At 44.3% G+C, this 21,131-nt stretch overlaps 1 protein-coding gene across 2 annotated transcripts in view; it reads left to right on the forward strand.

Moving 5' to 3' along the window:
* Positions 1-21,131, forward strand: part of myh14 (myosin, heavy chain 14, non-muscle) — a 77,422-nt gene that overhangs the window by 8,494 nt on the left and 47,797 nt on the right. For both annotated transcript variants that reach the window (XM_080767904.1, XM_080767905.1), the window contains exons 3-4: positions 10,936-11,142; positions 14,954-15,110. In XM_080767904.1, coding sequence (XP_080624030.1) covers positions 10,936-11,142; positions 14,954-15,110 — 364 coding nt within the window. The remainder of the gene's footprint in view (positions 1-10,935; positions 11,143-14,953; positions 15,111-21,131) is intronic.

Below are 21,131 nucleotides of genomic sequence, written 5' to 3' on the forward strand. Positions count from 1 at the left end.
TCTCGTGACACTCGGGGTGTCCTGGCAGCATAACTTAAGGGCCAGCAGTCCCAGGAAAGCGAACTATAAGCTTTATCAAATAGGAACGTCTTAAGCCTATACTCTTCTAAAGAGAGCGTCAGTGTCCGTCCCTGGACCATAACTGGGGCTTAAAGTGTCCCTTTAAGTTGAACACAGACAGGACTGGGTCCTCTGGGTTCAATGCTGCTGGTGATTTGAATTGGAATCCTGAAAAGTCATTTTAACTAAATACAAATATATTGGACATAATGTTTTTTTAATACTACTCGGCAAGCTACTAATTTAGACTGTAAGTAATTAAAGCGGGTCATGTTTGCATGTTTGGAATTGTAACAGCTGAAATCAATAACATATTAGTATTCCGACATTAATCTGAGGGCCACCTGGAGTGAAGGTGGGCCGCCAGTTGCCCATGTATGGGCTAGAGCGATATGATGAACTATACCTGGTAGGATGGAAAACCAGGAGTATATTATCAGTCTGAGGACCAGGAGCGCTAACCAGGGATCTGATGAACTATACCTGGTAGGATGGAAAACCAGGAGTGTACTCGCAGTCTGAGGACCAGGAGCGCTAACCAGGCTAACTGGTCTGACCACTGCTTCATGCAGCAGGTTCTCATTCCATCCAAACAACTACATCAATTAACACACATCTAATTAACACACCTTTAGCTACAAAATGAGTAAGTAATGTGACGTGAAGTCGGTTGGTGTAGTGTTTGGAATGAAAGCCTGCACAATCTTTGTCCTTCATGGCACATAATCGGTAACTTTAACCCATTTAGAGTCCTGTTGTGACCTATACGTTGTTGTACCTTTCAATGTGGGAGCTAGTACCTCTCTGTCTCATTATTTGTTGCCATACATGAAGCAGCATAATTATATATGTTTAATTTTTGAATACGAATTTGATAGGTTAGGTTTTAGAATAAATGTCTAAATGGGCTAAAGCTGCAATCTATAACTTTTCTAAGTGAATAATACATGAATTTGAACCAGCTGTTAATATGATATAACACAACTGTGCTGGTGGTAGTTGGTAGGTCTCTCGTTGCTCTTGTTTTGAGAAATGTTTATGGTGTGGTCGGGTAGGACTGGTTGACCAGTTGTAGGAACTAGGAAGGTCAAAGAAAAATACATTCTCTACCTAAACAAGTAAACAGGCTTTCCGTTATATAGCTCAAGAAACACTATACATTTCAATTGCAGCTTTAATGAAACCGTGAACCTGCTCATTTTCCGTAAGTCGCTCTGCATAAGAGCATCAGTGAATAGTTGACATGATGATGGCCATTTGATTAATAGCTGATGTAACAGCCGGTTGAAGTCAGCTGGTCCTAAAATCAGCTCATTTGAACTCCCACTCCCACCTTATCATTCACATTCCTGTTTGACTATTTATCGGCAGGTGAATAATTAGCTCCTCCAAGTGTGCAACTTTTACTATAGGCGTGTCACACGCGTAGAGCAAGGCAGGGCCTGTGTGTGTGTGTGTGTGTGTGTGTGTGTGTGTGTGTGTGCGTGTGTGTGTGTGTGTGTGTGTGTGTGTGTGTGTGTGTGTGTGTGTGTGTGTGTGTGTGTGTGTGTGTGTGTGTGTGTGTGTGTGTGTGTGTGTGTGTGTGTGTGTGTGTGTCAGTGTGCGTGCGTGTGTGTGTGTGTGTTCTCTATGATGTGTGTGTGAGTCCACCTCCAAACATACATTACAGTATGAGCGTCCACACACTTTCCATTTCTATTCAGGTTTTCAGAGTTGGGGCAAATTGGAAAGGAGAGGAAAATGGGGGGAAAATATGATACCAACATAAAACTATTATACAGAAGAAAGGAAGCGCCAGGTGCTAATATAAATAACAACGACTAACAGTCATAATAATAGTCATTAATATATTATATTAAAACCTGAATAAAAAGGCTTAATTTGTCCGAGCTGCTCCAGCGTCTATTCCTTTCTCCTGTTCCCGTGACGCACTGGGACTAGCCGTCTCAGGCTGAGGCGTGTTGGTAGACTCCCTTTGTTATAAAAACATATATCCGTCGGGAAAAACAAGAACAACCAGGTGTGTTTGCAGGAGATAAAAAATAAATAAAGCAACTATAGTAAAACGTGTCAAACAGCATCAAAACATGTGAAAAAGCTTCTTTTGTTGTTGTCTTCTTCTGCGATGGAACCGGGGAGGGTGGGGTATATGTGGGGTTGTTTGTCTACCAAAATTTAAAATCCTATAAATAAAGTTATATAGAAAAAACATCGACAGACGATCCGGGAATTCAGGAGTAAAAAAAGGAGGAATAACCTTTATTTATTAAAAGGCTTAACTAATTTAAAAACAAATGGTGGCAATAGCCGATCTACAGTACATGCACATCTACAAGCTCACAATGCTTGTGTGAATTTGTATTTTATTTATTTTCCTTTTAGCCTATAATGGCAATGTATTGATCCCATTCCTTGGCATCTAAAGGTTCGATTTTAGAGCAGATCCTTTTCGAGCTTTTAACGGACACAAGTGCCTCTCCTATTCGCTGTCCCTGGCCGGGCTGTAATGGCGTCCTCCATTTAGATCATGGTGGGTAATGAGCGCTAATATGTTTAGGACCACAATGACACGCACAAGTCACATGACTCGGGCCCTCACCACCACCACCACCACCACCACTCTGATCCCCTGCAGCTCCAGAATAGTACAAGTTTTGGCTTGGATGTTTATTTGGTTAATGAACCACATGGTTCATGTAAGCACTCGCGTGTGTGTGTGTGTGTGTGTGTGTGTGTGTGTGTGTGTGTGTGACATGTGTGTGCGCGTGTGTGTGTGTGTGTGTGTGTGTGTGTGTGTGTGTGTGTGTGTGTGTGTGTGTGTGTGTGTGTGTGCGTGTGCGTGTGTGCGTGTGTGTGCGTGCGCGTGTGCGTGTGCTTATGATCTTGGTAATAACAAACACACGTGTTACTGTGTGTTTGCTGTAGCTCCCAAACAGAGATGCTCTATTACACCGAAGTGGCAAATCAAATCCACGGAATGCAGCGAATCAGGCTGGAAAAAACATAAATACTTTGTTGCACAACAGCGTTGGTTGTCAGAAATAACAGATCTTTCGAGCTGACAATGCAAGGTTTTTGGCGAGCGACGCCGTTCGTTGTGTGAGGAAACAGTTAGTGTTCTATACAAGTGCAAGGTCAGAATTGCCATAGCAGAGCAAAGTAATCATGAGGTCTAGCCAATAAACAAGCTAAATAATCACATACTGTAGAGTGAAGAGTCAGAGTGCCTCATAGAAACTAGAATGCCAGGTAAACCATAGCCTCTCGGTCCCAGCCTTACTCCTTTGCAAAGAGAAAAGCCTGGTGACAACCTAAGGCAGAGATGCTATCGGCGGTCCGGAACATCCGGATGTCAGATGTATTTCCCCCGGATACGATATTTTTCTGACCAATCACTGTGAATGTTTCATTCACAGAGAATGATTTGTAAAGCGTCAGCGTAATTTCCTTGAGCGGTATACTTGACATGAAAAAGATATAGTTCATGCCGCTTTGCTCCGATGTCGCACCTTCTTATTGTCAATAGCTCTGGATAAGAGTGTGTGTCAAATTGATAATATGGTTGAAAACGGGAGAACGTTTAACTGTCTGTCAGACTCGGTATAAAGCCAAGTTTTCACTAAGAGTGCCAGAATGTTTCCAGCAAAAAGAATCACCATAGCTTGGCAATGAGACTGTTCTCCGTTCAACACAGCATGATTGCGTCACAGTTTGTTGCTTTGGATCACAGTCAGAGTCCTCTGGCTCTCTGGAAGATCTTTCACTCATTTCAGACTGCTGACACAACGCTACTGTGTGTGTGTGTGTGTGTGTGTGTGTGTGTGTGTGTGTGTGTGTGTGTGTGTGTGTGTGTGCGTGTGTGTGTGCGTGCGCGCGCGTCTCTACTGTATGACTCCATTGGTTGGTGTGTAGTGAGTTCCATAACGTGACAGTTCTGTGTGTGCTATCTCTGTTCTTCTTCTGTGTGTGTGTGTGTGTGTGTGTGTGTGTGTGTGTGTGTGTGTGTGTGTGTGTGTGTGTGTGTGTGTGTGTGTGCGTGTGTGTGTGTGTGTGCGTGTGCGTGTGCGTGCGTGATAGTGAGCTCTATGAATAGAACAATGGTCTCCTTCAACTACATAATGTTAAGGAGGCCAGCATACAGACACTGACTTCATTTTATACCCATGATCTGAGAATGACACTGTTCAACAAGCAGTGACACACACGCGCACACACACACACACACACACTCCCACAAAATTTCATTCAGTTTAATATTCCTGTTTAGGTCATGTAGACGCCACGGCCATGTGATTTTCTGACTCACACAAACACCCACACGCATGCACACACGCGTTTGCACGCACAGACACACACAAACACACACGCGCACGCACACACGCACGCAAGCGCAGTCACAGTGTTTAAGTCCGTCAGTATTCAGGGACCTGATCAGAGGTCAGAGGTCAGTACTTCCTGTTATCCAGGCACCATGCAGGCTCGCTCCGTGACCTCAGACCCCTTGTCACTCTGTTGCTGTCTGTTAATACACTCTGTCACTGTCTGCCATGCCGTCTACAATGTACGCCACTGGTTCCATGCAGTCTACAATGTAGGCCACTGGTTCCATGCAGTCTACAATGTAGGCCAGTGGTTCCCTCACTGTTCCGCCATGCAGTCTACAATGTAGGCCACTGGTTCCATGCAGTCTACAATGTAGGCCAGTGGTTCCCTCACTGTTCCACCATGGAGTCTACAATGTAGGCCAGTGGTTCCAAAACCTTTTCATTTCAAGGACCCCCCAAATTGACACTCATTAGCCCCGCGGACTCCCATTTGAGGCGGAAGTTCCGGACCCACAGGAGCGCACCCAGGGTGTCGGCCTGATTCCGGCGAGCTGCCCCACGTCCGAAACGGTTGAGAAATGACAATTGCCTGTGTGTGTGTTAGGTTGCGCACAGGTGGTGAAAAACAACCATGCTGTTTTCGTGCTCAGACCCACCCAGCCACATAGCTCCGTAAGGGAGTGGTTGCACCACTCCAAAAAAAAAGGAACGGTTTTACGACATACAAGGTGTCCACCCTGCTGAGTCAGACTAAAATGGCATAGGAGAACCTCCTAGTCAACAAACGGCTCATAATAGTGACATAATTCTAATGTAAAGAGAACAATTGACCTTTTACAGGAACCTTGTGATTCCCAAGCGGCCGCTCACTGTGAGATGCAATGCACACTGACTGACAGGCGCATGAGGCAGGGTTCAAATGCCACGGCCCCTTGGCCTGGGGAGAAGTTGTCATCATCTTCACTGCAGACAGACAGACAGACAGACAGACTGAGTGACAACGTTGTCATCATCTTCACTGAAGACAGTGAGACAGACGGGCCAATGACGGGGCTAGGACAGTGGTTCTCAAAGTGGGGGTCCGGGGACCCCCAGGGGACCTTGAGGGGGTTCCATGGGGTCCACAGTTAAATGATTGATGGCACACTTCATTACCTATACAGTATACGGAAGCCTCTCGATGCAGTCCATACCACAGTGCTTTACGCTTCGTTCACCGGTGAGAGCTTTTACGCTCATCATTGTGTTTTATATGAGAAATTGGGTTGGCCTTTACTCAACACTCGAGAAGAGAGAGTAGAGAGAAGCGAGACTGTGTTTTATTTATGTATGAGGCCCTGTGTAGTGTGTGGCAAGCTCCCGCTGTATTGATCCTGGCTTTTAATTCCCAAAACCACGGGATGTCTAACGCGCTCACCGTCTTACATTACACTTAAAATTCCACAAATTAACAGAGGACAAGGAAGGACTGCTTTCATATTTTATGCTCTGCACAAATGGAAAGTGGAAAATCCAGGACTCTCTTAAGCCGGACCATCTGGTCCCTGTAGAGTCATTCCAAACACTACTCGAGGATGCAACACATCGCGTGTTATTCGTTGTTTCTTTTTTTTGGTATATATTGTAATTGTACTCAGGGCACGCTCTCAAGGGTCTCCGCTGATTAAATAAAGGTCGAGAGGAACGATACAGACACGTATGCGTCTCGGGGACAGAGTGGCATTCCGACGCACTTCCATTCCGACTACGTGGCTTCCGTGTGCGGTTAGGGTAAGTGTTAGGGCCGATTCATACTCCTATTTTAGAGCCGAATAAAAGTCGGTTCGGCGCTGTAGAGCCTACAATTTGACGTCATTTGAGGTTCGGGGGGCGGGTACCGTCCTAAAGTCGGCTCTTCGGTGCTACTGAAAATTTCTGACGAGCCGAAATCATTTTGGCACTACAGCGCCGAAACAGCGGTAAAATAGGAGTATGAATCGGCCCTTAGGGAGAGGGTTAGTAATGCCAACCCTGTGGTTAGGGTTAGTGTTAGGGAGAGGGTTAGTAATGCTAACCCCGTGGTTAGGGAGAGGGTTAGTAATGCTAACCCCGTGGTTAGGGTTGGTGTTAGGGAGAGGGTTAGTAATGCTAACCCTGTGGTTGGGGTTGGTGTTAGGGAGAGGTTTAGTAATGCTAATCCCGTGGTTAGGGTTAGCGTTATGGAGAGGGTTAGTAATGCTAACCCTGTGGTTGGGGTTAGTGTTAGGGAGAAGGTTAGTAATGCCAACCCAGTGGTTAGTGTTAGGGAGAAGGTTAGTAATGCTAACCCTGTGGTTAGGGTTAGTGTTAGGGAGAAGGTTAGTAATGCTAACCCCGTGGTTAGGTTTAGTGTTATGGAGAGGGTTAGTAATGCTAACCCTGTGGTTAGGGTTATGGAGAGGGTTAGTAATGCTAACCCTGTGGTTAGTGTTAGGGATAGTGTTAGTAATGCTAACCCAGTGGTTAGGGTTAGTGTTAGGGAGAGGGTTAGTAATGCTAACCCTGTGGTTAGGGTTAGTGTTAATGAGAGGGTTAGTAATGCTAACCCTGTGGTTAGGGTTAGTGTTAGGGAGAGGGTTAGTAATGCTAACCCTGTGGTTAGGGTTAGTGTTAGGGAGAGAGTTAGTAATGCTAACCCTGTGGTTAGGGTTAGTGTTAGGGAGAGGGTTAGTAATGCTAACCCTGTGGTTAGGGTTAGTGTTAGGGAGAGGGTTAGTAATGCTAACCCTGAGGTTAGTGTTAGGGAGAGGGTTAGTAATGCTAACACTGTGGTTAGGGTTAGTGTTAGGGAGAGGGTTAGTAATGCTAACCCTGTGGTTAGGGTTAGGGAGAGGGTTACTAATGCTAACCCTGTGGTTAGTGTTAGGGAGAGGGTTAGTAATGCAAATCCTGTGGTTAGGGTTAGTGTTAGGGAGAGGGTTAGTAATGCAAACCCTGTGGTTAGGTTTAGTGTTATGGAGAGGGTTAGTAATGCTAACCCTGTGGTTAGGGTTAGTGTTAGGGAGAGGGTTAGTAATGCGGCTAGTCGGAATGGCGGCTGTAACTCGAAGACTGTGCAAATGATGGACCATCATGGTGGACACTTTTTTTTTTTTTTTTTACAGTGTAGATTAAGGTCCCAGAAAATGAAAATGCCTAATTCATATCAAATTGGGTCCCTTGACATTATAACGGTTGAGAATCACTGCTATAGCCTTTCTAACAACGTCTCTTTTGTGGGTCCGTGGGCTATATCAATTTGGAAATACCTTGAGAACCACTGAGCCAGGAGACTGGTAAGAGGGGTAGAGTTTGCATCAGGCTGGGTTGGAGGGTGATATGATATGATATGATCTGATCAGTGTTTCAATCGTTTCAATTGAAACGGGCCTCGAGCCCGTATTGTGTGTTGTTTGGTTGTAATTGTTCCCACTTCCCAGTGTGTGCACTCACTGCACTAGCAGCGCTGACAGTTGCGATTGCATCATTGTATAGCCTATGCTGCCTTCCAGTTATACAGTACCTTAAAGTAAGAAATTGTTTAACCCATTCTGACCTGAGATCAGATTCATACGAGGTTTTCACTGGACACACACTGGTCTGATTAACCCATTCTGACCTGAGATCAGATTCTAAAAATGTCAGTCATTCTTCAATTTTTCAAAAAATAGCAGACCTACAAGCTCGTAGCGCGCCACTCGGTGGCGCGCTATGAGCTTGTAGATCTGCTATTTTTCAATAGCTAAAGCATAACATGATGCTAACACCAAAACGGGTTCCCGGTCAGAATGGGTTAATCAAGCAAGCTGCTTTTGTGTATTTTCTACTTGGCTTCTGTTCTTTTTTTCTTTTCTTTTTTAAAATAATTATTAATTATTACAATGATGACGTCATGAACGGGGCCTCCCGATCCTTAAGGCCGCCCCTGGATATGATATAGTACTTTATTGTCAGTTCACACTGAAATTTGCAGAAGTATGCAGAACACATATACACACATTTGACATATTACATAGACAATTACATACATAAAGACATAAAGAACAATATCAACCGCCTAGATTACCCCGTGGCTACTACAACTCTTGATTAAGCCTCAAAGTCGACTGGTGGACAAAGGACCTCTTTGGTCTGACCTCATTGTATGCTGGGACAGCATATCTCCTTCCTGAAGGTAGCAACCTATATTCTCCATGGCTAGTATTAGAGGTGATATTCCTTGCTAAACCTTAGGATGCTGTTATCATACGTGGATGTATCTTTGAACAAAGATTGTTGGACAACCACTAACATTATTGTTGTCATAAGGCTTGGTCCTCCCTTTAGGACAAGGAAGGACTGCTTTCATCTTTTATGCTCCGCACAAATGGAGGAAAATCCAGGACTCTCTTTAAGCCGGACAATCTGGTCTCTAGAGTCATTCCTAACACTACTCGAGGATGCAACACATACGTAGCGTGTTATTTGTATATATTGTAATTGTACTCAGGGCGTCCTTGTAAAAAAGAGCACGCTCTCAAGGGTCTCCGCTGATTAAATAAAGGTCGAGAGGAACGATACGGACACGTATGCGTCTGTGGGACAGAGTGGCATTCCGACGCACTTCCATTCCGACTACGTGGCTTCCGTGGGCGGTTAAGGTTATTGTTAGGGAGAGGGTTAGTAATGCTAACCCTGTGGTTCGGGTTAGTGTTAGGGAGAGGGTTAGTAATGCTAACCCTGAGGTTAGGGTTAGTGTTAGGGAGAGGGTTAGTAATGCTAACCCTGTGGTTCGGGTTAGGGAGAGGGTTAGTAATGCTAACCCTGAGGTTCGGGTTAGGGAGAGGGTTAGTAATGCTAACCCTGTGGTTAGGGTTAGTGTTAGGGAGAGGGTTAGTAATGCTAACCCTGTGGTTATGGTTAGTGTTAGGGAGAGGGTTAGTAATGCTAACCCTGAGGTTAGGGTTAGTGTTGGGGAGAGGGTTAGTAATGCGGCTAGTTGGAATGGCGGCTGTAACTCGGAGACTGTACAAATGATGGACCATCATGATGGACACTTTTTTTTTTTACAGTGTATAGATTAGGGTCCCAGAAAATGAAAATGCCTAATTCATATCAAATTGGGTCCCTTGAAATTATAACGGTTGAGAATCACTGCTATAGCCTTTCTAACAACGTCTCTTTTGTGGGTCCGTGGGCTATATCAATTTGGAAATGCGTTGAGAACCACTGAGCCAGGAGACTGGTAAGAGTTTGCACCAGGCTGGGTTGGCGGGGTGATATGATATGATGATATGATATGATATAGTACTTTATTGTCAGTTCACACTGAAATTTGTCTTGCGACCCAGCAGCCAAGTATGGAGAACACATATACACACATTTGACATAACACAAAGAACAATACAATTTACATACTGTACATAAAAACATGAAGACAAGAGCTCCTGATTAAGCCTCAAAGTCGACTGGTGGACAAAGGACCTCTTTAAGTCTGACCTCATTGTATGCTGGGACACCATCTCCTTCCTGAAGGTAGCAACCTATATTCTCCATGGCTAGTATTAGAGGTTATTATATTCCTTGCTGTTATCATACGTGGATGTTTCTGAAGTGGTTGTCCAGCAATCTTTGAACAAACATTGTTGGACAACCACTTGAGAATTATACATTATCCATGGTGCGTTGTTGTTCCTCATAAGGTCCTCCCTTTAGCTATTGAAAAATAGCAGATCTACAAGCTCATAGCGCGCCACCGAGTGGCGCACTACGAGCTTATAGGTCTGCTATTTTTTGAAAAATCTAAGAACGACTGACATAGAAACATAGATTTTTTTCAGAAAACTGTCAGGATCTAGAAGACATTTTAGAATCTGATCTCAGGTCAGAATGTTAGCTATGGCATCATGTTAGCAATGGCTCGACAATGACTGAGTGGACCTTTTATGTGGCCAAGGAACCGTACATATGACTCGAGTCATCAATCATGAGTCGTCAATTACATTCAATTCAAAGGGCCTTTATACTGGCACGATGAACACATACCTTTTACATTTGCCACAAAGCAAATGTTGAAATGAAACAATTGAAACTAAGAAGAATGTGTACAAATAAAAGGGAATAACAGAGTCAACAGAGCTGTGTCAGAGCTTTTCTCTACCTCTCAGTGTCCAACAGCTAACAGCTCTCTCTCTCTCTGTCCTATTTAACCCTTTTCCTCAATCTCTCTCTCTCTCTCTCTCTCTGTCCTATTTACCCCTTTTCCTCAATCTCTCTCTCTCTCTCTCTCTCTCTCTCTCTCTCTCTCTCTCTCTCTCTCTCTCTCTGTGTCTCAGTTAAAGCAGTTTATCCTTGTCACCAATGTGCAACCAAACATAGAATGTTACACATCCAACAAGCTGTTATACAAGTGTGTGCGTGGGCCCAATCTTTGTACCGTCCATGGATTCTTGGAAGTATCTCTCAACTCTCCGCCTTCTTCTCTTCCTCCCACCATCTCTCCTTGTATCTCTCTCTCTCTCTCCCCCCTACTCTCCATTCTCCCTGCCACCATATCTCTCTCTCTCTCTCTCAGTCTGCGGGTATCCGCGAGGAGCGGGGCGACGAGGTGGAGGTGGAGCTGACGGACAGCCAGAGGAAGCTCACCCTGTCCCGGGAGGAGGTGCAGCGGATGAACCCGCCGCGCTTCAGCAAGGTGGAGGACATGGCCGACCTCACGTGCCTCAACGAGGCCTCGGTGCTCCACAACCTCCGCGAGAGATACTTCTCGGGACTCATCTACGTGAGTATACTGTCGACTCCCCGAACCGCCGCCGTGACCACATAAACCCCCCGGGCCCTGGCGTTCCAAACGTTTGGCAAAAGAAAATGGCCACTCTACAGTACAAGCATAACATTCCCCCTTATATTCCTTACTACTAGCCTGCAGAGGTTATTATTTTGTGCACGAGGCACAAAATCACAGTAAAAGTCTCAAGGCACACATTTAAAAAAAAACGCACAGGCAGACTTAATCACTTCAAACCTTTTTTTTTTTTAAATAGCCCAAATCGCTAGCTCCACTATAGCTCGCAGCGCGTCCCGAATGCAACGCTTCGCCAGCTTATAGTGATACACTCTGGTACGACAAAGAAGGGCATTCATTTACCAGAAAGAAAAAAAGAAGTTGAAACATGGCGGCGGTACAAGATTTATGCCCGAGAGCGACAACGCGCAACCTGCTCTACTGGAATCGGTTGCAAAACGCTGCGTGTCTGTCACGCTAAGCGGTAGAACTTCAAAGATATACCGTAATGAGTTTTATGATGAGATAAATGAGCACCACTCACACCATGTTTTGGCTGTTTCTTTTCCTTCCTGCCTCATTATTGTGCCTTGAAGACTATAGGGTTTAATTGCCTGCATGCAGGACTTGTGGCCGGGCGTGTAAACCTCCAAGCTATAAGACTCTCCGCAGATCATGTTATGTCATGAGTATAGTCTTCTCCAGACAGACGTATTGACTCCCCCAATGTTCAAAATGCATCCACATGCTGTAACCGTCTTTAGTTCGGAAGCTATCAAATTGAATAGGACATATACTGTTTGTCACATACATTAAAGTGACAGTATGTCACTTTAATACGCACGCACGCACGCGCACGCACACACGCACACACACACACACACACACACACACACACACACACACACACACACACACACACACACACACTCGTTTAGCCTTCACAGTCCAGTAAATTAGCAACTGCTAGTCTCCTGCTGGAAACACAATCTGTCTACAACCTCTGTTCCAAAGGATCCAATGTAGTTTTATTTAGTCCCAAGCTCTTGTCAAAACCTAATTTGTATTGCTTAAATATTTATAGACCGATTTTTCTAAAGTAGCAAAAATAACACATCTACAAGCTCTGACAGGGCACACAGCATATTCTCACTGTCGAGTCGTACTATAGTGATGAATTGAGGACATATCTGACCGCACTGCACTTATTTGATATACGGCGGGACTCCCCTGCCGCGCCGCTGTTCAATGTTCCTGGTAGTTGCATCCATTGGAATGTGGAAATGCTGTTCTTATTCACAACTCACGGCAGGCGTGCCGTCAGAAGCAGATTGAGCCCTGTAGAGGCACCTCGCCCCAAAACCAGGCATCCAGCCCCACCCCGGCCCAGACAACCTGCCCCCAGCCAGGCATCCAGCCCCACCCTGGCCCAGACAACCTGCCCCAACCCAGGCAACCTGCTCCAAACCAAACAACCTGCCCCACCCCAGACAACGTGCCCCAAGCCCGGCAACCCACCCAAAGCCCGGCAACCGGCCTAGCTGAGCGAGGGGCCGTACAGAGTGGTGCAAGGTCCACTTCTGTTGACTCAGTGCCGTTCGGGTTGCACACTGATAGGTCTGGAATTGTAAAATATCAGCTAGTCTCCTTGTCAACATGTGACGTGCACAGAACTCAGCCACCCGTTCCACGCAACGGGTGATGAGAATAAGTTGTGTGTGTGTGCGTGTGCGTGTGCGCGCATTCCAGCACATACTGTAGTGCATCACCTGTGTAACTGATAGTCGGTGTTGTTGACAGAACCAGGGAGTCATTTTACATAGCTGCTCATGAGAGAGAGAGAGAGAAAAGAGAGAGAGACACAGCGTCTCCACTTACACGTGTAGAGGGGGGGGGGGGGGGGGGTAGATGAGAAAGATACCGTAGATTAGAGCTATCGATTAGTTTCTGAGAGATTATCTCACTGAATACGTTCTCCATTAGTCTATATGTATATGAACTATATACAAAATATGTCGTTTCTTTTTTTACATTATACAACTAAATCTGACTTACTGTCGCAGCCCTGTTGAGCTTCATAGTCTATTAGATATCACAGACCATGTGTACAGTTTCTGTAACTTTCGAACGCAAAAAAGGAATCCCACCCATCTCCATATTCTTTTGCCAAAATCATTTTTTTGGTGGGGGGTTCAGCATTTTATCAAAGAAACCAGTTGAATCAATAGAAAAGAGGTCTGTGATATTCATTGGTTACACAGTCATCAGTAAGACATCGACAACCTATCTCACGATAGATAGATAGATAGATAGATAGATAGATAGATAGATAGATAGATAGATAGATAGATAGATAGATAGAAGGGTGTACCCAGCTGTCAGAACAAAGATGTGTGGGGTTCCCTACAGATACTTGGAATACCTCAGCTAGGTGTATGACAGGATGACGTGCACTTCAATCAAAGGATCTTAATCCTCCTGTGTCTCAGTTGTTGTTTCTGTGAACGCTGATGCTTTGTTGTTCATGGGAGTGGCTTCACACACCATTAACACCCACGTGCAGTTTTTGTGCCCAGTCAGTAGGGTGGCCTTTTTTGGAAAGAACTCTTCCTGTAGTACTTCCGCATGGCCCCTTCCCGTATACTTCCTTCACAGGTGTTACCGATGATACCAATTAAGGCTCTGTTCCATTAAGTGTACAGTGGTTCTCAAACTTTTTAATTTTAAGGACTCCCATAACTCTGAGAGTGTACAACATTTGAATACACTCTCAGAGTTACACACCCGTGAGTGGGGCCACTTGGAACCCACTCAAGTACACGTTGAGACCCACTGGTGTGTTGTTTTCAGTGAGCCAACATGCAAATAGCAGCACCCTGACTTCTGTTTGACACAGAATGGAACAGAGCCTTTATTAGTATCATTAACACTGACTCTGTTTGACACAGAATGGAACAGAGCCTTCATTAGTATCATTAACACTGACTCTGTTTGACACAGAATGGAACAGAGCCTTTATTAGTATCATTAACACTGACTCTGTTTGACACAGAATGGAACAGAGCCTTTATTAGTATCATTAACACTGACTCTGTTTGACCAGAATGGAACAGAGCCTTTATTAGTATCATTAACACTGACTCTGTTTGACACAGAATGGAACAGAGCCTTTATTAGTATCATTAACACTGACTCTGTTTGACCAGAATGGAACAGAGCCTTTATTAGTATCCTTAAAACTGACTCTGTTTGACCAGAATGGAACAGAGCCTTTAATAGTGTCATTGGTAACACAATTTCAACCGTTTAACACCCCACATATACCTGACTGACTATAGGCTCTAAATATCGCCGTTGAAAATAGCCGGTCTACAAGCTCGCAGCGGCAATGTGTTGTGAGCTTGTAGATCTGCTATTACCAGCGAATAGGGACTTTATAGGGGTTCATGTGGTTAACCTATAACCCCAGCATCCGTATTCTTGGGGAAAACCTTCCCAGGAAATAGCAGATCGCCAAGCTCACAACCCGTACGTCCGCAGCTTGTATATAGATCAGCTATTTCACTGGTTCTCAAAAGAGTCAACAATCAACTGAAGGATTCAAAATATGGCTGTGAATGAAGTATCACCATGTGATAAAATGACGTGGTGTATCGGAATGACTGGCAGACTTGCCGATATACCGAAAACCAGCATTTCAATTTTATCGGTACAACTCTGCTACCGCAATCAATGAAATTAAAGTGTGTGTGTGTGTGTGTGTGTGTGTGTGTGTGTGTGTGTGTGTGTGTGTGTGTTGAACTCACAGACATACTCGGGCCTGTTCTGCGTGGTGGTCAACCCCTACAAGAACCTGCCCATCTACACAGAGTCCATCGTGGAGATGTACCGCGGGAAGAAACGCCACGAGATGCCCCCGCACATCTACGCCATCTCCGAGGCGGCCTACCGCAGCATGCTGCAAGGTACACGTACTGTCCTCTCTGTCCACACGCACATGTGACAGGAATTACACTCTAACGAGCAGTGTTGGTTTCGTCGACTGAAACTATGACGAGGAAATGTTTGTCGACTACCTTTTTTTCACCGGCGAAAACTAAACGGAAACTAATTGAAAACTACTAAGCGATGATGACTAAAATAAAACTAAGACAAAATTTACTGACAATTTCGTCAACAGATAAAAAGTAGACTAAAATGTTAGGAAGGGGACTAGTGGACAAGATATCCAATATGAGTCATTTGACACTTGGTTGCATGTTGAAAATAGCCGATCTATGAGCTTGTAGATTGGCTATTTTCAGCAAGTGTAAAATCAGTCATTACGACGGCATCAAGGCCCGCCAAAATACATTTTAGTTGACTAAATCAACTGCAGATTTAGTCGACTAAAATCTTATGATATTTAGTTGACTAAAACTAACACATTCCAGGTGACTAAAATGTGACTAAGACTAAGTGAAAACCATTCAAGAGACTACGACTAAAACTAAAATAAAAATTTGCTGCCAAAAACAACACTGCTCTCGAGACTAAAGCGCAAATGCATACTCCAATGTCTGAACATTTCTTTGGCCATAGCCGTCATGACAAATGTGTTTGACATGTCACATGCAACTTAAAGCATAAGGACAGTTTGACATTTTTGCCTTTTATATAGGATGTTAATAACATATAAACCCCTATACAAAAATAGTACAATGCTGGTAAGCAAGTGGATTCATGAATACATGTATATAGACAATATTGTAGGTCAATAAAAAATACTATATACCAAACTTCCCACTCCACAACCCCCGACTGCCGGACTAAAACATACAATTGGTGACTCGCCCTCGAATGAATGAACCACTTAAGCCCTATTTGAAAGAGTTGCCGAAGGTCTCAACATGGTCACACACGCTGTGAGATCAGCTATTTCTACCATTTTTTGAAATTGTTTTGAACATTTGACAGATATTTAAAATAATAAAAAGTGTAGGAAAGAAAGCCCATGAAACCATGGTCCACGACCAACCCTACAGTATGTTGGGAATAACACTGGCCTATAGAGATGATGCTTTTCTCCCAGAGCAATATGGAACTAGAAAAGGCTTCAGCTCAAAAAATGAGCAACCTTGCATGCTATCTATAGTAATGAGCTCAAGGGTCACAGAGTCATAGTGGCCACTGGACCGCACGCACGCACGCACGCACGCACAGACACATGTTACTAGTACTGTGAAATTAAAAGCAAGGCCATATTTTGAGTCGGGTACTCGTACTCATGGAACCGCAGCACAATTTGAACTGTAATGACAATGCGAATGATTTTTTTCTTCCACTCACACCAAGTAGTATGACATTTGAATTTGGAACGTACACAGCTGAAATATTAGCAGTATTTTTGATTAAAAACATTGAATGAAATGACCCCAGACGTTTCAGCACTGCAGTCTACTGCTGTATCCATCTACCAAGTCATTGTCTATGCTATGTCAAACAGCGCCCCCTCTGGACTGAAACTAGTATGAAGGCCAGCTGATGATAATCTATTCGCTTAAACAAAATGTATTTTCCGGCGAATTTCATAGTTTACACCAACTTTGTTCTCGTTGGTCGACTCGAAAACAAAGCTTGAAATATTTAACATTTATATGAAAGATTCACATTTGCTCAAATGGTCACTTGTCTACATTTTGTCGTTGTGGAGAGTTTCTTTATTTAACCACTTTATTAACGAATTGCAAACAGTGCCGCAATTTCAATTACTCTCAAGCATTGCTAAAGTGATAACACAAAGAAATCCCTGAGGGCTTTGATTAATTGATTGATTGATTGATTGATTGATTGATTGAAGGCTTTATTAGACAGACGGGGGCACGTACGGGGGCAGTACTGCATTTGAACAGTGCAGGTAGAGTCACTTGGGCTAAAAGGATAGTTTCCATTGTCGTCCTGGGTATTCAATTCACAATCGGGACACATGCAATACAATACAAATCCTCCTCACTGGGGGTGTACTCTCTGGTGGAAGGCTAGAAGATTTATGGGTCCTGTTGCAACAGATGTTCTCTCAGGGCAGCAGGAGGACAGGAGCTTGTCATCCAGGTTCTACCTGTATGGACGCGTTATTATGTATCCCACCGCAGTTCTAGGAAAGCCCCGCTGTGATTGGCCAGTAAGTAGTCGTTGTGATTGACAGTTCTCGTTTTTGCGACCAGTCATTAGTCCTACAATTACAACTCAAACCCTCACTCTAAACCTAACCTCCCTGTCTAACCAATGACTACCGTAGTCTAAACTAAGTATGCACCCCCCTAAACCTAACCCGAACGGCCTAACCTCAGTAAGTAAAACTATGCCTTCCCGGGAGCAAATCAGACACATGGTGAGGCTACCCTAGAACGTTGGTGGGATTCATAATCACGCTGTATGGACGGGGTTTAGCCACTCGATACCAACCATTTGCAGCTGTGTTCACCAACGAACGGCACACAGCTGTAACTTGTGATCCTATTATCTATGTTGACGGCTACATATTGGACAGAAAGGCCATGCTGTTGTTTAGACAGACTGCTGTTCTGTACTAATTTTGTAGGTCATAACATGACAAAATGGCAACACGGTGCATTTTCGTCGTGGCGAGAATAACAGCCACATATCTGATTATTTGTAACAATACAGAAGACACTCGTCAAACGTTTGTTCAGAGACACTTTTATTGTCTCGGCTGTCACGCGGAGTTGACGACGGAATGAGTCAAACATTTTAAAAAGTAATCGTTTTTTAACCCATTAAGATCTGGAACGCGTCCGTGTCACTTTAGCCGTTAACCACTCTTAACCATTATTTTATACTTTAGCTGTTGGAAAAATAGCAGATCTAGATGCTCGTATAGCGTGGCACTGAGTGCCGCGGTACGCAGCTTGTAGGTCTGCTAACTTGAAAACGTGTGCACATCTTTGAATATGTATTCTTTCCCAGCGCACGCTTTTTTTTCTTTGTTTCTGGGGTGTCCATGATGGAACAACACATTTTCAGATGGGCCAAACACAGATCATTCTGTGGGTCCTTGACATGAAAAGGTTTGAGCACCAGTGCACCATTGATGACGTTTTTTTATCCAGAAAATTGTCAGGATTTAGAAGACATTTTTTTGAGTAGAATCTGGTCTGGAGTCTTTATGGGTTAAAAGCAGTCAGCCTTGGACCGTTGCAACAACGCGCGTGTGCTTCAGGTGGTGGTGGTGGTGGTGGTGGTGGTGGTGTTGTTGTGTCGTCTCGGCTCTGACAGGACTGGCTGGGTGAGCTCTGACATGTTCAACTGTCTCATTCAACCCTCCTCCCTTTGTTCTCTCTCTCTCTCCGTCTTCATTCCGTCTGTCTGTCCTGCTTTCCCTCTTCTCGTCTGTCTTTATTACTGTCAGGGGGTTGACGCTAAGGTCTCGGAGGCACTTGCCCACAACGTCAGGGGAAAATATGGGTCATGTTCTACATGCCCACTTATGCCCCGAAAAATACATCTGTCCATTTTAAAATAATGGGTAAAAGAAATGTCATACCTCAATCTTTATGCCAAATACCTACAACCTACATAGTTATGGGTTCACTTCACATATGGGGGCATCATTTTAGATTTTTAAGTGTATAGCAACAGTGAAATAACGGCACATTATATATGAAAACGGTGCTCTTATTTTACGCTCCACAGACCAGAAGACTGCTGAGCGCTCTGGCCACGTTCAGGTGTTTACAGACAGAACAGTCTCGTGTGTTGTTTTTATAGACGGCTGCGTCTCAAACAAGCACTTACCGCTTCAGGCATCCTGAAAGCAAACTCATACCAACGCCTGATTACTCACTTGTTCTTCTCTCTCTTCATCTCTCTCATCTCCCTCCCTCTCTCTCTCTCTCTCTCGCTCTCTCTCTGTCATCCCCTCTCTCTCATTCTGTAGGTGTGTGTGGGTGTGTGTGTGTGTGTGTGTGTGTGTGTGTAATAATTGAACCTGTAGGACTAGTCTGAATTCTTTGGGAGTTGTTTGTCCGTGGGAATCACAGAACAGACACTGTGAGTCAGTGTAGTGTGGATTCCTGGCCTAGCAACTTCTGTTGTAATGGCAGTCCGCACGAGGCCAAGAACACGTATCCTGTCATGACTTTTGCGCACCTATTTATAGTTCAGTCAGACATATATCTATCTGGTATTAAATCAAAAATATATATATATAATTGAGCAATTTACAATTAGCAGACGCTCTTAATCCAGAGCGATTTACATTAAGCAAGAACAAAAAAAGCATGGCAAATTGGCAATACATCACATACATAAAAATATAAGACGACAATGATTATAATACAACGCCATTTTTTAGGACGCTTCGCATCATGGGGGGAAAAAGTACTACTACAACGTGCTGAAAACGGCGACACTGAAGGCACGGCAACACGTGAACCTCTGCTTCCGAAAGGGCGAAGAAACTGTGGCGAGCCACAGTTATTTTGTACCAGTAACGGCAGTCTTTCTCAGTGGGAGTCGAGGTACTCTGACTCTGAACCAGTAACGGCAGTCTTTCTCAGCGGGAGCGGGAGGTATAGTCTTGTTCTCCTCCTAATCTCTGTTCTCATGGAACAGGGCAGGGGGCTGCACCCTATTATTGCGCACTTGATGTGTTGGTATTCAAGTGTGTCCCGGTTTTTGGGGACGTTGATAAGTTGGGACGTTGAGTGCCAATGGACATTCTCTGACACCGCCTGCTGGTGTTGTTAAAGTCACTGGCTTGGACAATGTGTCAAAATTTGACGGGTTTTGGCGTGAGACCATGAAGTTGTTGTTGAACTTGTGTAATAAGACGGGCTTCTTGCAGCCATGTGCAATTGTGCATGTTGTATGTTGAGACGTATGAGACGTCTGTTCCTGTCTGAACAGCTTACATGCGCATTATTCTGGTGCGTGCGTGCATGCATGTGTGCGTGCGAGTGTATTTTGTATGGTATGTGCATATGGTGTGTGTGTGTGTGTGTATTGTGCAACGGTTATGTGTGTACTGTACAGTATGTCTCGTGTGTGTGAGGTTTGAGTTTGGAGATGCTCCACTTGCACAGGCCAGGGAACTAGGGCAGGTTGCTCCTTAGATAACCTCCATTCCTCACCTCAAACCTACAATTAAAGTCACACTGAGAGAGGCCAAAGGACTGTGATTAAGGCCTGCTGACGAGGGTTTTATCCGTGATCGTGAGATAAGATCTATGCAGGGGTATGGGCAACCGTTCAGAGCACAGCATGAACATATCCACCGCTTATGCTGCTAATCGGAAAACAAGGCAAACGCAGAATCAGTCAGTTTAGTGCTGATAATGAAGTCAAAATAAAACTATCTCTGGAGAACGGCTTTAGTTTATTACACAGTTTTCTTTTACCGTTCTGAACCTGGCGTCCGTAATGGCAGGATGTGGGGCGTGTCAGAGTCTGGTGGGGACCATGATGTCACCAGCTGAGACCTGGCAACCACCATTCATTCATTCCCACAGACCGTGTTCTGGAAAAGACAAGAAAAAAGCAGATCTACAAGCTTATAGCGCGTCGCACAGTGATGTGGTGTGAGCTTGTAGATCAGCTATTTTCCCCATTTGTTGTGTACGACAAGTATATATCTAGAAGTGGTCTACACGGTCGCAGGTTCAAGTCAAGTCGCTCTAGATGACTTAAAGACATTCTGGACGGGAACCCCCTTTTATTTTATTTTGGTGGTTTAACTGGTTTTAAGCATTATGTTATTCTTTAGCTATTGAAAAGTAGCAGATCTGCTATTTTTTTTTTTTATGTGGCGCGATCGTTTTTTTAAACTCTTTGCTTCTGAGGGGTCCCTGGAACAACATATTTTCAGACCGGGGTCGGCGGCCAATATACGTATATTTCTGGGGTCCTTGACATGAAAAAGGATGAGCACCGCTGACATAGAAACATTTAGAAGACATTCTTTTAGAATCAGCCTTATCGGTCTAAAT

The sequence above is a fragment of the Protomyctophum bolini genome, assembly GCF_963924005.1.
Source record: "Protomyctophum bolini genome assembly, chromosome: 7".
Taxonomy (NCBI): domain Eukaryota; kingdom Metazoa; phylum Chordata; class Actinopteri; order Myctophiformes; family Myctophidae; genus Protomyctophum; species Protomyctophum bolini.